Consider the following 12,948-nt stretch of genomic DNA (forward strand, 5'->3'; position numbering starts at 1 on the left):
ATTTATTAACCACGGTAGTCTCAGCAATGCCAGTCACGCATCCAGATAACGTACAAGACGTTCAGATGAAAATATTGAAGCCATACGAGCCAGTATTGAGGAGACTCCGAAAACATTCGAATTATCGCCGCTCCCAGAAGTTAGGCATTGCAAGAACCACACTCAGGCACATAATTCGTATCAATTTAAAAACGTTTCCGTACAAAACTCAATTGGCAGAAAAATTAAACCCAGCTGATTATAGAAAACGCCATGATTATACCAAATGGGCCGTCGAAATTGTTCGCAATGAACTAGATTTTTGGCGAAAATTATCATGTCAGACAAGGCCCATTTTCAGTTAAATTGAGGCGTAAATAAGCAAAACTGTCACTTCTACGCTACCGAAGATCCTCAATTAATTGAAGAATAGCATTCCTTCGATTAAAAAGTGACTGTGTGGTGCGGTGTTTGTGCGGAACAGGTCATCGGACCGTTCTTTTTCGAAAACGACGAAAGAGCCTCTGTTACCATCAATGACGAGCGTTTTCGGACCATGATTCGTGATTTTGTCATGCCCAATATCGAAGAAAATGACATGGAAGGCTTCTGGTTACAGCAGGACTGAGCAACTTGCCACCCTTCACGCACTACAATTGATTTTTTGAACCCATTGTTTCCCGGAAGGTTGATATCCAAAAATAGTGATTTTCCATGGCCACCGAGATCATCAGATTTGACGCCACCAGGCTTTTTTCTGGGGGGCTGTCTCAAATCCAAGGTATACATCAATAATCCAAGGACTCGAGCTCAACTCAAAAACAACAGTCGACGCGAATTAGCCGGCATATCGGCCGAAACATTGGCCAAATCGATGGAAAACGCTAAAAAAGGGCACATTTGGCCATCAAGGCAAAAAAGCTTCGTCCAGAGCACGCTGCCCCCAGGGCAGAGGTGAGGCAGCGTCTGATGACTTTTTTATTGTAATGTACTATTATTGACTTTATTTGAATAAATATCTGTATGGAGGGTATTTCGAACCCCAGGCACCACATAGTGTCAGCTTCTTGATTTTTTTCAGATTTTTCGCGTTGAGTAGTTTCTAAGAATGGGTCCGTTAAAGGAATCATCAATCTCAAACTCCGCACTTCCCACTTCTCCAGCAAATGTGAAAAATAAGACCGGCTTCGGAAAATACTAACCGAGACCATTCATTTGATACCCCACATGACTATATAGACAACAAAATTTGCACCACCCTTTTGCATGTACGGGAACCTTCCTTAAACTCGACGTAAAAAGATGTAACTCACACTTCTCACCTTTCCAATAAATTTGGTGTCAATCGTATAGTGATCGTTTCCGAGAAAAATGCGTATGACAGACAGACAGACAGTAAACTGATTTTAATAAGGTTTTGTTTAACAAAAAACCTTAAAATTTTTTACCACCAATGAAGAAGCGCATAAAAATCCCGCTTAGAGCCTAAACAAACGTTCTGGCCCGTTGGCCCAATCATGTTTCACCTCCTGAAGAGTGGAAAGTGACAGGTCAGTCGCATCCCACCCACATGCCGGTCAACTGCAGGTTGTTCAGGCGTAACTGATAAGCCGAGTTAAACGTGGATGGGGACTTTAAGCAATATGGGGCAAATAGAGGGACTAGAACACGCACTACAGGACCAAATCGGTTCTTAGACTGTAGAATATATATTATTGTTCAGTATTTTTATAAACTCGGAATGATTCTGGAGCACAGAGTTTTCACAGGGGTTCGTAAAAGAAATTTCAATAAAAAAAATGGGTAACGTGGGTGTCGGCAAAATTTTCACCACGAGCCCGATTTGTGCGAATAACTGTCACCACGGAGCCTGGTTTTGCCATACGGCCTAAAATCCAATTGCAACAAATGCCACTGAGAAGTGTCGTTTTTTTTTTCAGAAAAAATGCCGTTTTCCTAACTGGCCCGTAGCTTGGGACAAAAAGCTTGCTTTCTTCAGTAACCTTGAGATCAGCGACTAGAAAGGGGGCAGTTAGTAAGTGCAGGAGTAAAAGAAAGCGAATAGTTCTCGCAAAAAATATTACTATGCGTTTGGTGGGGTTCAAACGCGACACCCACTTCGAATTAGTTGAAAATAAAGGAACTATCGATGCACTCGATTAAATAGAATTTGTTCGGCCAAAAATATTCAAAATTAATCAACCAAAAGCCTGTGTTTCTGCAATAGAACAACATCAAACTGCAGGCCACATGTGCACCAACGAAGAATTACAAAAACTCTCCAAAGTTTGCTCAGTTTTGGGGTAAGCAACATATTTCCTACCTAGGCGGTCGCAATTTAGTTAATATAAAAAACACTCTAGAAGCAAAGGAAGAATGCGCTAAATATTTGAATTTAATGGCATTTACTTGTTGGTTCCTTATTTTAAAAATTATATTTGATTTTTTATACAAAAAAAAAGAAGAAAATTTTGACTGGTTGGTTATCTTTTATTTCTTTCATGGGAGACCTTGCTAATGTCGACACCAGACCTCTATTAAGCTGAAAGCATAATCCTTGTTCTCGTGCGTAGCTAGCACATCGTGGGGCCTGGGACGGCCAGAAACTGACCTGACCTGACCTTTCATGGTAATGTAATGGTGCCAGATGTCAGACTAAGGTTAAAAAAGTGCCAGAAGTTATTGCTGAGTCCCAAAAATAAATATAAAAGACAATGAACGGCGCCTCGCGATAATGAAGACGAAGATTGACCAATGGCATAATATGATAGGGCTGAACATCCATGTCGTTGATAAACGATCAAAAAGCCGCCCAAACGATAGGTTGACACGTTAGATTGTGATTTAGGAACCTCTACATTAGACTGACTCCTTTGGCCTAATGCAGTACAGACACCATAGGTTACCAGATGATAATTCTATGTTCTGCCGTGTAAGATGACGTGGTTTGAGATTTGAGTAGACTTCGGTCCCAACAGGAACCTTACGAACTTCTGTATTAAGTAGACTGTGACTTTAACATACCTGTTGGGAAGCACTCATTTTCGTCCTGATGCTGATGACTTCAGAGCCCTTCCAGTAGAGTTATGGAAACTAACATTGATTCACTTGTGATAAAGGCATAAGTATAAATTACATAAAGGTTCCTACATTGTTTTATCCCACTGAGCGAATCTGTGACAGTGTGTTCCCTATATTTTTAGGTTAGGTATATATATATGCTTGGGGCACAATAGTTCTTCAAGGACGCGGTGCGAATTTCCCTTAACAGAATAATATATATATGCTTCATCGAATATAGCCCATTATCAATTTTCATTCTAAATAGAACAAAACTTAACAAGATAGCGAAAAATAGAGGGTCTAGGTCTACCTAACACATTGGGCACAGGCCCATATATTGCTTATCGGATTCCCATTGTTTAGTGGGGCACTTTCGATGTGTAACTGATCTTTCAGATTTTGCTCTTGAACTTATATTTGTCTCTATACATCAAGTCGTAGACAATATCCATCCCCTCGGATGATCTTAGGCTTTTGGAATATATCCTTTTGGCTTTTGCCAACTTCCCTTCAATCGCAACGAAGCTCTGTAAAAAAATACATTGTATCAGATGCATCTACCCTCTAGTTGTTGGTTAATAGTTCTACGTGCCACCTTTTCTAATATATGCGATTCTTTGAGGCTAAGCGAATTAGACGAAGGCTCACTCTGCTTTTAGGTATACTCACTTCATTTATGCTATCATAGATGAACGGTGCCATAGAGGGAAAGCACAGGGTCTATTCTGAAAGTAGTAGACCTAGTTTTTATCGATCGAACGAGCGGACAAGGGGCGGTTTGAGCGCAAGATCGCTGAAGGGGGATATTGAGAACTCTGGGAAGCAGGGAAGTGGCTTGTACTGTGAACCCCTGTCGAAACCCTTCGTCACAGAGAATTATGGAACTTTTACTCAAGCAGCGATACGCGATCAAATTTTGTGTGAAGCTTAATAAAACGGGCAAAACGACTCAGTGATGCTGCCATGGGTCGGGGGCGTTTCTGAGTAGCACAAAGCATTCCGAGTGGACAAAGAAAGAGTAGAAGATGACGACCGTTCCGAAAACCCTTCGGACAGCAAGATCCGTCAAAAAACTATGTCGCGAGTGAACAAATTACCGAAGAGCCCATTAGACCCAAGTTTTCAAGCTCGTGGCAGAAACTTGACGTAAAGAAAGTGTGCACGTTGATGCTGCAAGTGTTGTCAGGAGAGCAAAAGATCAAGCAAATGGCGATCGGCCAAGTACGACCCAGACAGCAAGTTACAGAGCTCATAATGGCACATCCCATTTTCATCATGCCTTAAAACACGAATGAACAAATCCAAATAATGCTCCATGCCCATTTGCTTTTTTAATCGATATGAAGTCATACAGAAAAAGTTAGTACCACCCGGACAAACATTTGATGCAGTTTTTTCCGTGGAAGTCCTGACAAGACTACGGAAACAGCTGCTCGGGTCCGTCAAGCCATCGCTAACAATTCGAGGCTACACAATGATAACGCGCCGAGCATCGTTCCGCGTCGATTACAAGGTGGTAACGCTGTCTCAGCCCCCTGCAGCCCCGCCTGTTGTTTTTCTATTCCCGTTCACTCCTTGGTGGAGTATAGGGCATCTCCAGTCAAATGGTGCTTCAGATCCACTGTCATCACAAGTGATAAGCTCACAGCAGCGAGACATACACAGGATGAACACAAACCCATGACGATTGGGATTCCAACCTAGAGATTGGGAGACTGACGCTCTACCATCTGAGCCATCGCGCCCTTGTTTAAAGACTGAAAAGAAATTCTCTTTTGAGGTTGAGGAATTTTTGAGTCCGCAGCAGATATTGTCTGTCAGCAATCGCCTTTTGTCTTTTCACATTGAGAACTGACTGCCGAATTACAGTATCTGCAACGTAAAACAAAACTTATTTACCTGAAAGGGAAATTCCTTTTGTCTTCTTTACCCTGAAAACGAAAACTGTTCTTTTTGTTCTCACCTTTTTGTCTTCTTTTTATTGTCATAGATCATTTTGATCCTTATCTTACGGCGCATTTACATTCTGTGATAAATACTAAATATCTGGAACCAATTCTCCATTTTTGAGGAGAAATCGTGCTGTCAACTAGCTCTTGGAATACAGTTTTTAGGGTGAATATATATTTAAGCTCTTTAACTTGTTCCTTACCAGGTAATTTGCCTGTAATTCTAGAGACCAGTTTAGGCCTTGGCTAAGACATTTCTTCAGCGCTAACAGCACTTTTGAGACTTTTTTGCGTTTCAACCAATATGAGTTGAAATCGATCTCAAAAACTTCCTGAATCGGTAATTGACGCAATTACGTTTTTAGCCTGTTTTTTACAGCAGAGGTCCGTGATTTTAATAATTATATAAGATTTGAATTTTTTTTTCTTGGATACAAAATGGCGGCCATTTTTGCCCATTTTAGATGAACTTTCCTGAATATTTTTTAATCCTATTCATTTTTTTCTTTTTGTAGAGCAATGTTTAGAGTTTTTTTTTGTCGTTTCGATCTGAAATTTAAATATTTTATTTTCAATCAATTTTGTTGTTTTTCAGATTTATTTGTTTTTTTTTCTGACAGTGGTTGAACCAAATAGGGCAGACTGAAGAAAGTTCCCTTTGTTAGGTAAAATTATTTGTTAAGATCTCAAATACTATCTTTCGGGAACCAGCTGCACTCTTCTGTGTTATGAAGGGAGCACACTGTTGGAGGACATAGTTGGCTCCCGACATCAGCATGTATTTGTGACTTATAGCAAATAATATTTTAAGAATTTTAAGAATAATATTTTAAGAATATTTTAATCGAATAAAAGAAGCAGTTTTTGTTCCATTTTTGAGTGAGCCGAATATTCAGGTAAACTGTCTCGAAAATGTCTTTTCTTTCGAAATTAGCTTAAATAGTGAAAATACACCAGAAAATTGAATTTTCTTGCTTATTGCAAATCTGGTTCTAAGCTTTCATAATTATCGCAAATTTCAGATTATATTTTCATAATTAATTTAATTTGCTTCCAAATTTTCATATTTTATTCAAATCAGAATTTCAAGTTTTCAAAAACGATTCAAATGGAAATTTCGTATGATTATCTAAAATTTGGTTGCAACTTTTTTCAAGTTTAAAACTGTGATTGCAACATCTCGAAAACTCAAATCTCCGCGAATTAAAACAATAGAACTCAAGGTTTTGACCAGGAAGTAAAAAACCACTCCCGACAAATTTCAATTTTCTGGCCATTTTTCAGTGCAAAAATTCAATAGTTTCGAATTTATCCAATCAAGTAATGTGAACTGGTCAATTCTACCAATAATTCTTTTCACATATTCTAGAAACCACTTTCTCACTTTCACAGTTTGGAATAAAACACAAAAATTCACTCGATCACAATTTTATTCGTATCACTTCTTTTTGACCAAAATGTTAAAATGGATTCTAACCTAGGCGTATTCTGTCAAAAATTAAGTATTTACTAGCGAAACTATGTCTATTTGGATATCTATCACTATTTATTTATTTATTACTATTCATGGAAGAAAAATGTTCGATGAACGACCAGAAAAGGGCATATTTGCATCACAGGAAACAACAAAAGTTGGGTCTTGGATCTCTGGAGTTTCTACGCTGTCAAAAACAGCTTTCCTAATTACTTTTCGTAAAATTACTATTCTACCCAACCCCTTAATTCGAAAAGTTCCTTCAAAGTCTCATCATATAACTAAGCATGATCAAAATCATTTATTTCTTGAATGGAATTAGTAGTTAGTAGTTATCCCGGACAACTTACAGTTTGTTGATTCCAAAGGGACTAGTGAACAACAAGCAAAATAAGGACAAATTTTTAACCGTAATGTGGAGAAACAAAGCAAACAAAGCAAAGTCTAGGAAATCAAAGGCCTTCCGACCAGGAATCAGGACAGACATCGGTAATGCAAAGTCAAAAAAAAATCTAAAAATTAAGTTGATGAATTTGAGGGATTCAATATGAAGAAACTGAGTTATGCGAAGAAACTCTAAGAAATTGGGGAATCAAACCCAAATAGTTTCAGAGTTTGCAAAAACTGGCACAAAGTTGATGAACTCCGCGTAAAAATACATTTAAGATTTACGAAAAAAAAATTGAAGGATTAAAGCCAAATAAATCCTAAGGCTCACAAAAAAACAAAATCGGAAAAAAAATCAAGAAATTCAAAGCCAAATATTACAAATTCTAAGAACCACGAAACAGGACTTCAAAAAAAATCAAGAAATCAGGGCAACAAAAATTTTAAATCCAAAGTGACAGAAATTCTAAAGATCCTGAACAAAATCAGATAAAATCGAGACATTCTAGGCATAAACACGACAAAATCTACGGAAAAGGTCTGAAAAGCTGAGAGATTCAAAGCAAAAATAATTCACAACAAAATCTTAACAAAATATGATAATTTTTTCCAAATTTTGTAATAAAATATTCGCAATTTGCTGAAGGTACACACACTTCATGCAAATTCGACTAAGTTTCCAAATTTCCGAAATTCACTGTCAAAAAGCAGGAAAAATCACAGAAAAGTCAGAATTTAAACAAATTGGGGAGATAAGAAAAGAGTCAAATTTACGCTACAAGAGATGATGAAAAAGCTAAAACCACGCCTTCCTTAGAAACTCAGTACAGAGAACGAACCAGGGCGGATTTTCCAGAAAATTTGACTGTTTTATTTCCAAAAATGCACCAGAAAAATTGTTTCACACAGACAAGATTCACTTCGATTGACATAGAATCTTTTAAGATAATTCCAGACAGGCCTAAAACGAGGATTTTGCATCCCCATACACTTAGGGATTACTCCTGGGGGAATGTCAAAAAAAAATCAGTGGAAAACCTTTCTAATGCTCAAAATTTATACTCCTCCCAAATTTTCTTAGCATTTTCCTGAATTGTTTTTTTTTTTTAGTTTATTGGGTCTCTGGACGTAACATCGATTTTTTCACTCCAGAAACTCAGGATGAAACGTCACTCCAGAGACTCAGGACGAAAAGTCACTCCAGAGACTCAGGACGAAAAGTCACTCCAGAGACTCAGGACGAAACGTCACTTAAGGGATCGGATAGAATTTTATATTTCCAATTTCATGGTGACTGGAGACCGACTGATTTTTGGGAGTTTTGCAGCAAGCTCAATAGAATCTTGTCAAAAATGCCAAAATTAAAATGTTAACAGAAAATGTTGGTATCCTTTCTCTTGGCCATAAACGGAAGATGATGAAGTGGATTGGCACTGATTATTAAACTGGATCAAGAAATTCTTGGGGCCAAAATCGCAATTCACTTCTAACCCCAATTTAAAAACATTTGCTAGGTCTTAGCTTCTTCCATTTTCGTACACCACTCCAACTTCCATCTAGATCCAAACGTCCGGAAGTAACTCTATTCCTAACCATCAAACCCACCCACACCTACTGGACCCAAAAAACCCAATTGCACACCTCATTTTTTCGCACAACACACGACCATCTCCCACATTTCTACACACCGGAAAATTAGCATATACGAGCCACCCAAAAAAAAAGTGTGACTGCAAAAAGGCCCCATTCCTGAGGTGATGCACACATTATTCGTATCTATTGCTCTTGCCGTAGTCTCTGGTGCTATTTGCTCATAATATTGCAAATAATAGCATGAAAATCGTGCAACAAGCGCGCGAGCTCAAATAGACGACAACAGCAGACATTGTGGCGCCCGCCTTTCGAGGGGCCCCATGCCCCATCATAGCCGGTCGCCCCGTTTGCCAGGCAAAATACAACAGAACAGAAAAAAATCTAAAACGCTAAAAACTTGCCACAGCACACACAGAGTCTCAGCCGCAGCACAGTACCACTAGCTTGAAACTTAGTGAGTAGAAAAAACTCCCCCAAAGCACTGAGAATCCACGACCGTGCGACCGGCCACAAAGTCCGTCGCCGCTACCGCCACCGCCACCAAATGAATCGCGAAAAGCAAAAATTTTTGCAAGTCTGTCGTCCCAGCAGCCCCAAAGCAGCCCAGAATCTCGTCAAATGCAAAAATACCAAAAGTCAAGACGTGATACCCGACCAATTGGCCAGAGACATGACAAGACTTCTTTGCCGGGGGGAAGAGCATCAGAAAATGATAGGAAGGCGATAATTGTCACGTTGCGGTTTTTTTATGGGGGTGGAGTAGTTAGCGGAGGGTATCATGGTCACGGATGAGATGGGACTCAAAAAAAGTGCATTGACTAAGAATTTTTTCCGGGGAAAGGCTGACGTGACACGGGGGAATGGGGTCAATGGACTGGACCATGAGTAAGATCTGTTTTGGAAGCAGATATAAAGGGTGTTGTGATAAGGCCCGAATCCCTGGTCAGAAGAAAGGACCACCGTCAGCACCAGAAGCAGGAACCTGCTAGGGACGGTACTCCAAGGGCTCAGTCAATACAGTTCTCCACGATAATAGCGCAAGAAGTTCACCTGGTGCTATGGAAAGTTCTAAGGTTCAAGTTTCAAAAAAATTCCAAGACCCTTGTTCCAGAGTTTTTGGGGCAGTTCTGGAACGAAGGGAACCTCGAAGGGTCGACCAGTTGCAATTAGTAAGAAAATGAATGTGAGAGGAACTGCCAGGAATGCACTATGTCTGCAGATTTTCCAGCTTGCAAGGCCAACCACCACTTTGCTAAATCCACTGATTAAAAGGGTTGGTCCTACCGAGTTCTGGGTAGTACCTAATTTGCCCTTAACACAAACTCAGAATTTTCCTGGTTTTTTTCTACGGAGCTTCCAAGGAGTGGTCTAGAATTCAGTTCCAAGCGCCTGCTGGCCTGGTCAACATCCCAGCACTTCACACAAACCACACGCTTGATTCGTCCTTGAAACCGAGCAACTTCACCAGTAAAAATCAAGTCCACCCTACTCACCTGTGTTGCGTCCGTATACGGCGTGCTGGAGTTCTTATCCACAAGTTGTGATCCAAAAATGACTTCTGATTTCACACTGACCAGAGTCCTGCCAACGTCCGCAGGGGACCCAGGATCGGTCGAATTAAGACTACCAAGTCCTCCGTTGACCGAAGGACCGGCCGCTGTGGGGCCATTTGTCCGCGAAATTGCCACCATCGAATCCTGCGTATGCTGCGGAACCATGTTGGCGAATTGGGTAATCCTGCTGTTGATTCGCGTAATTTTGATGAATTTACTTCTTCGTGGGGGCGCCTGAAAAGTCCTTGGTTGCTGCTCTACAGCCTGTTCCCGGAGCTAGGATTCAGTGAGTCCAAGACGACCTGCACTATGGGCAGTGGGTGCTCGTCACAAGGTGTTTGCACTATCGCGACGACAACGTTTATTAAGTACAACGCAAAATTCTCTCACTATAGCGGGCCCGCGAATAATCCAATAATTTGCACGTGGCTCTATTTTTGCACAAGTTACAATGAAAACACTTGAAAATTTCAGTGGTTTTCCTCGCGATGTCCAAGACGGAAAATTTGTTGGCGCTTGGATGTGCACACAGACGCGTGTGGAGTCGCACACGGAAATTAGGAAAAATTGCAACGCGATTCGGGGCTGATTGGCTGGCAGCTGGGTCCACGAGTGACGGGAACTCCAGGAGGTGAAAAGCCCGCGAAAAGGGGTGAAAGGCAGTGATCAGATATTGCACTAGCGGCAATGGCTCAGGCTAGGACGACTGGCCTGGACTTGGGATTTTCCCACGCGGAAAATTCTACTCACGACACGAGTTCCTCAAAGCGATTGGATCCGCTTGATCAAGAGTTCAAATTGTGGGCACAGTTTCACGCGATTTGCACGGGGGATTGTCAAAAAAAGCCGCGGACGGTGACAGCGGAAGTGTTGTGGGCGCGCAAGGTAAATGCACTTTTCGGTGACAGTTCACTTGGGGGGAAGCAGGTCAAGCGCGGTGGCTAACTATTCGCGATCGCGTGACTTCCTGACTTACTGGACTTCGCTTGACACTCGGGGCACAGGCCATGGGATGGGGCTCCCAAGTGAGTGATCATCTTCTAAAGTTGTCCGGGTGAGGAGCGGCGCTTGTCCCGGCATCGGACGGAGGTCCTGGCGACTATCCGCAGCAGCTCAGGTCAGATCCTTCCCAGCGAGTCTTGTCAATCTCCTGCCTCTGGGGCGCTCGCAGGCAACACTTGTTGAAAAGTCACCGGAAAAATTCTTCAAAGTCAGGACGAGATCGAGGGGCCCTACTGACACCTCACAGGATCTCATAAACAAATCAAATCTCAAAATCGTTAAATCACACAAATTCCGTCTCACTCAATTTCTCCGTTTCTGAATTTCTTCTATTTCCTTCAATTGCACAAAATTGCACTAAAAATCTCAAATCTTTTCAGAACCCACGCCCGCACTATCAAATTCTAATTCGGCACTTGTGAATTATCACAGGCGCGAGCGAAAACACCTTCCTCGTTGGCAGTAAATCAGTCAACGCACAAAATATCAAAGGAGTCTCGGGGTCGACAGGTCCGTACGAAGGTCCTGGCCGTGAAAATTTCAAAAAAAATTCCTCCGTTCAGGGTCTGGCGAGGCCGAAACTACTCTAGAAAGGACGTTGCGCTGGAGCCGCGGACGGGAACCAAACGAACCGGCCGAGTGGACTGAAACCAAACTAAGTCTACCGCACTATGGACGAGATGAATGGATACTAAGTCCACTAGCGACTAATGAAAAAATACAGAGACGACCCTACTCGGACGAAAACGAAAAACTGACCGCATTCGACGGCTGCTCGACTATCACTGACTGTGTTCAACGCAAAATTGAATTGGGAATTCGCCTGAGTGCGAGCTGGGCCCGCTGTTGCTGCTTTCCGCTGTGCCCGACGTCGGCGACGGCCGTGGCGAGGTGCAGAGCGAAAAGGCGAGATACGGCGGACGAGTGCACGCAGACGAGCGATAGACGACGGTAAACGGAATCAGCTGTTGCCTGACTGGCTGCTGGGGCTGCCTGTTGTGTTGTGTTGGGCTGTGCTGTGTCATGTTTGGTTCTGGTCGCGGTCGCGGGCGGCTGGGGCACTCGAATTTTCGCGTTTACTGCGCCACGTCTTCGTTGGGGCTCCAGGCCGGGCTGCCAGATGAGGCGACGATGGGAGCTAAGGAAAATGTTTTCCCGCCGCTGCTATGACTCAGGACAGTTACAGTTATTTCAGCTGAAAGGCGCGGACTATGTGCTGGAAAATTTTCGATGTGGATTGATGGTGAGTTTGGATTGTGGTTGCAAAAATGAAAACTTCTGCTTGTTTGCAGGTCTCCGGTATCACTTGAACTGAATAGGCTGCATAATTACTATACCATATAGAAGGGGAAGGAAGGAGAGCTGGAAACTAGCAAAAGACGCATCCTCAGAAGCTAAGCTAAGATGGGCAATGGGAACTTTTAAGCTACTGAAATCTCCCGGAGTAGATGGCATTTTCCCAGCACTTATCCAAAGAGGATATCTTAGAGTCTCTTCTGAGAGTAGTAAAGGGGAGCATAGCACTGGGATACATACCAAGGGCATGGAGACGGGCAAAAGTGGTCTTTATTCCAAAAGCGAGTAAAAAGGATCCTTTTCACCCTAAATCTTTCAGACCAATCTGCCTAACATCGTTCGTACTCAAAACGGTGGAGAAGGTCATAGACAACTATATTAGAACTAACATTCTGAAGCGTAATCCACTACATCACTGTCAGCACGCTTACCGGGCAGGACGGTCAACTGAAACTGTTCTGTATCAGCTGACAGAGGTACTACGGGATGCCATAGAAACAAAAGAAATTGCACTGTGCGCGTTTTTGGATATCGAAGGAGCATTCGACAACACATCGCACACAGAGATACAAGATGCCCTGAGCCGCAAAGGAGTGGGAAACACCCTGGCACTCTGGATGGGCAAAATGCTAGAAAGCAGGCAAATAGAGGT

At 42.1% G+C, this 12,948-nt stretch overlaps 1 protein-coding gene across 1 annotated transcript in view; it reads right to left on the minus strand.

The window, feature by feature from the left end:
* LOC119650292 (putative transcription factor SOX-14) overlaps positions 1-11,873 on the minus strand; it is a 341,739-nt gene extending 329,866 nt beyond the window's left edge. The window contains exon 1 of the mRNA XM_038052928.1: positions 9,939-11,873. Within this exon, the coding sequence (XP_037908856.1) occupies positions 9,939-10,163 (225 nt within the window). The 5' untranslated portion in view covers positions 10,164-11,873. The remainder of the gene's footprint in view (positions 1-9,938) is intronic.
* Positions 11,874-12,948: the final 1,075 nt, after the last annotated feature.

Source organism: Hermetia illucens, chromosome 1, assembly GCF_905115235.1.
Source record: "Hermetia illucens chromosome 1, iHerIll2.2.curated.20191125, whole genome shotgun sequence".
In the NCBI taxonomy this organism is placed as follows: Eukaryota; Metazoa; Arthropoda; class Insecta; order Diptera; family Stratiomyidae; genus Hermetia; species Hermetia illucens.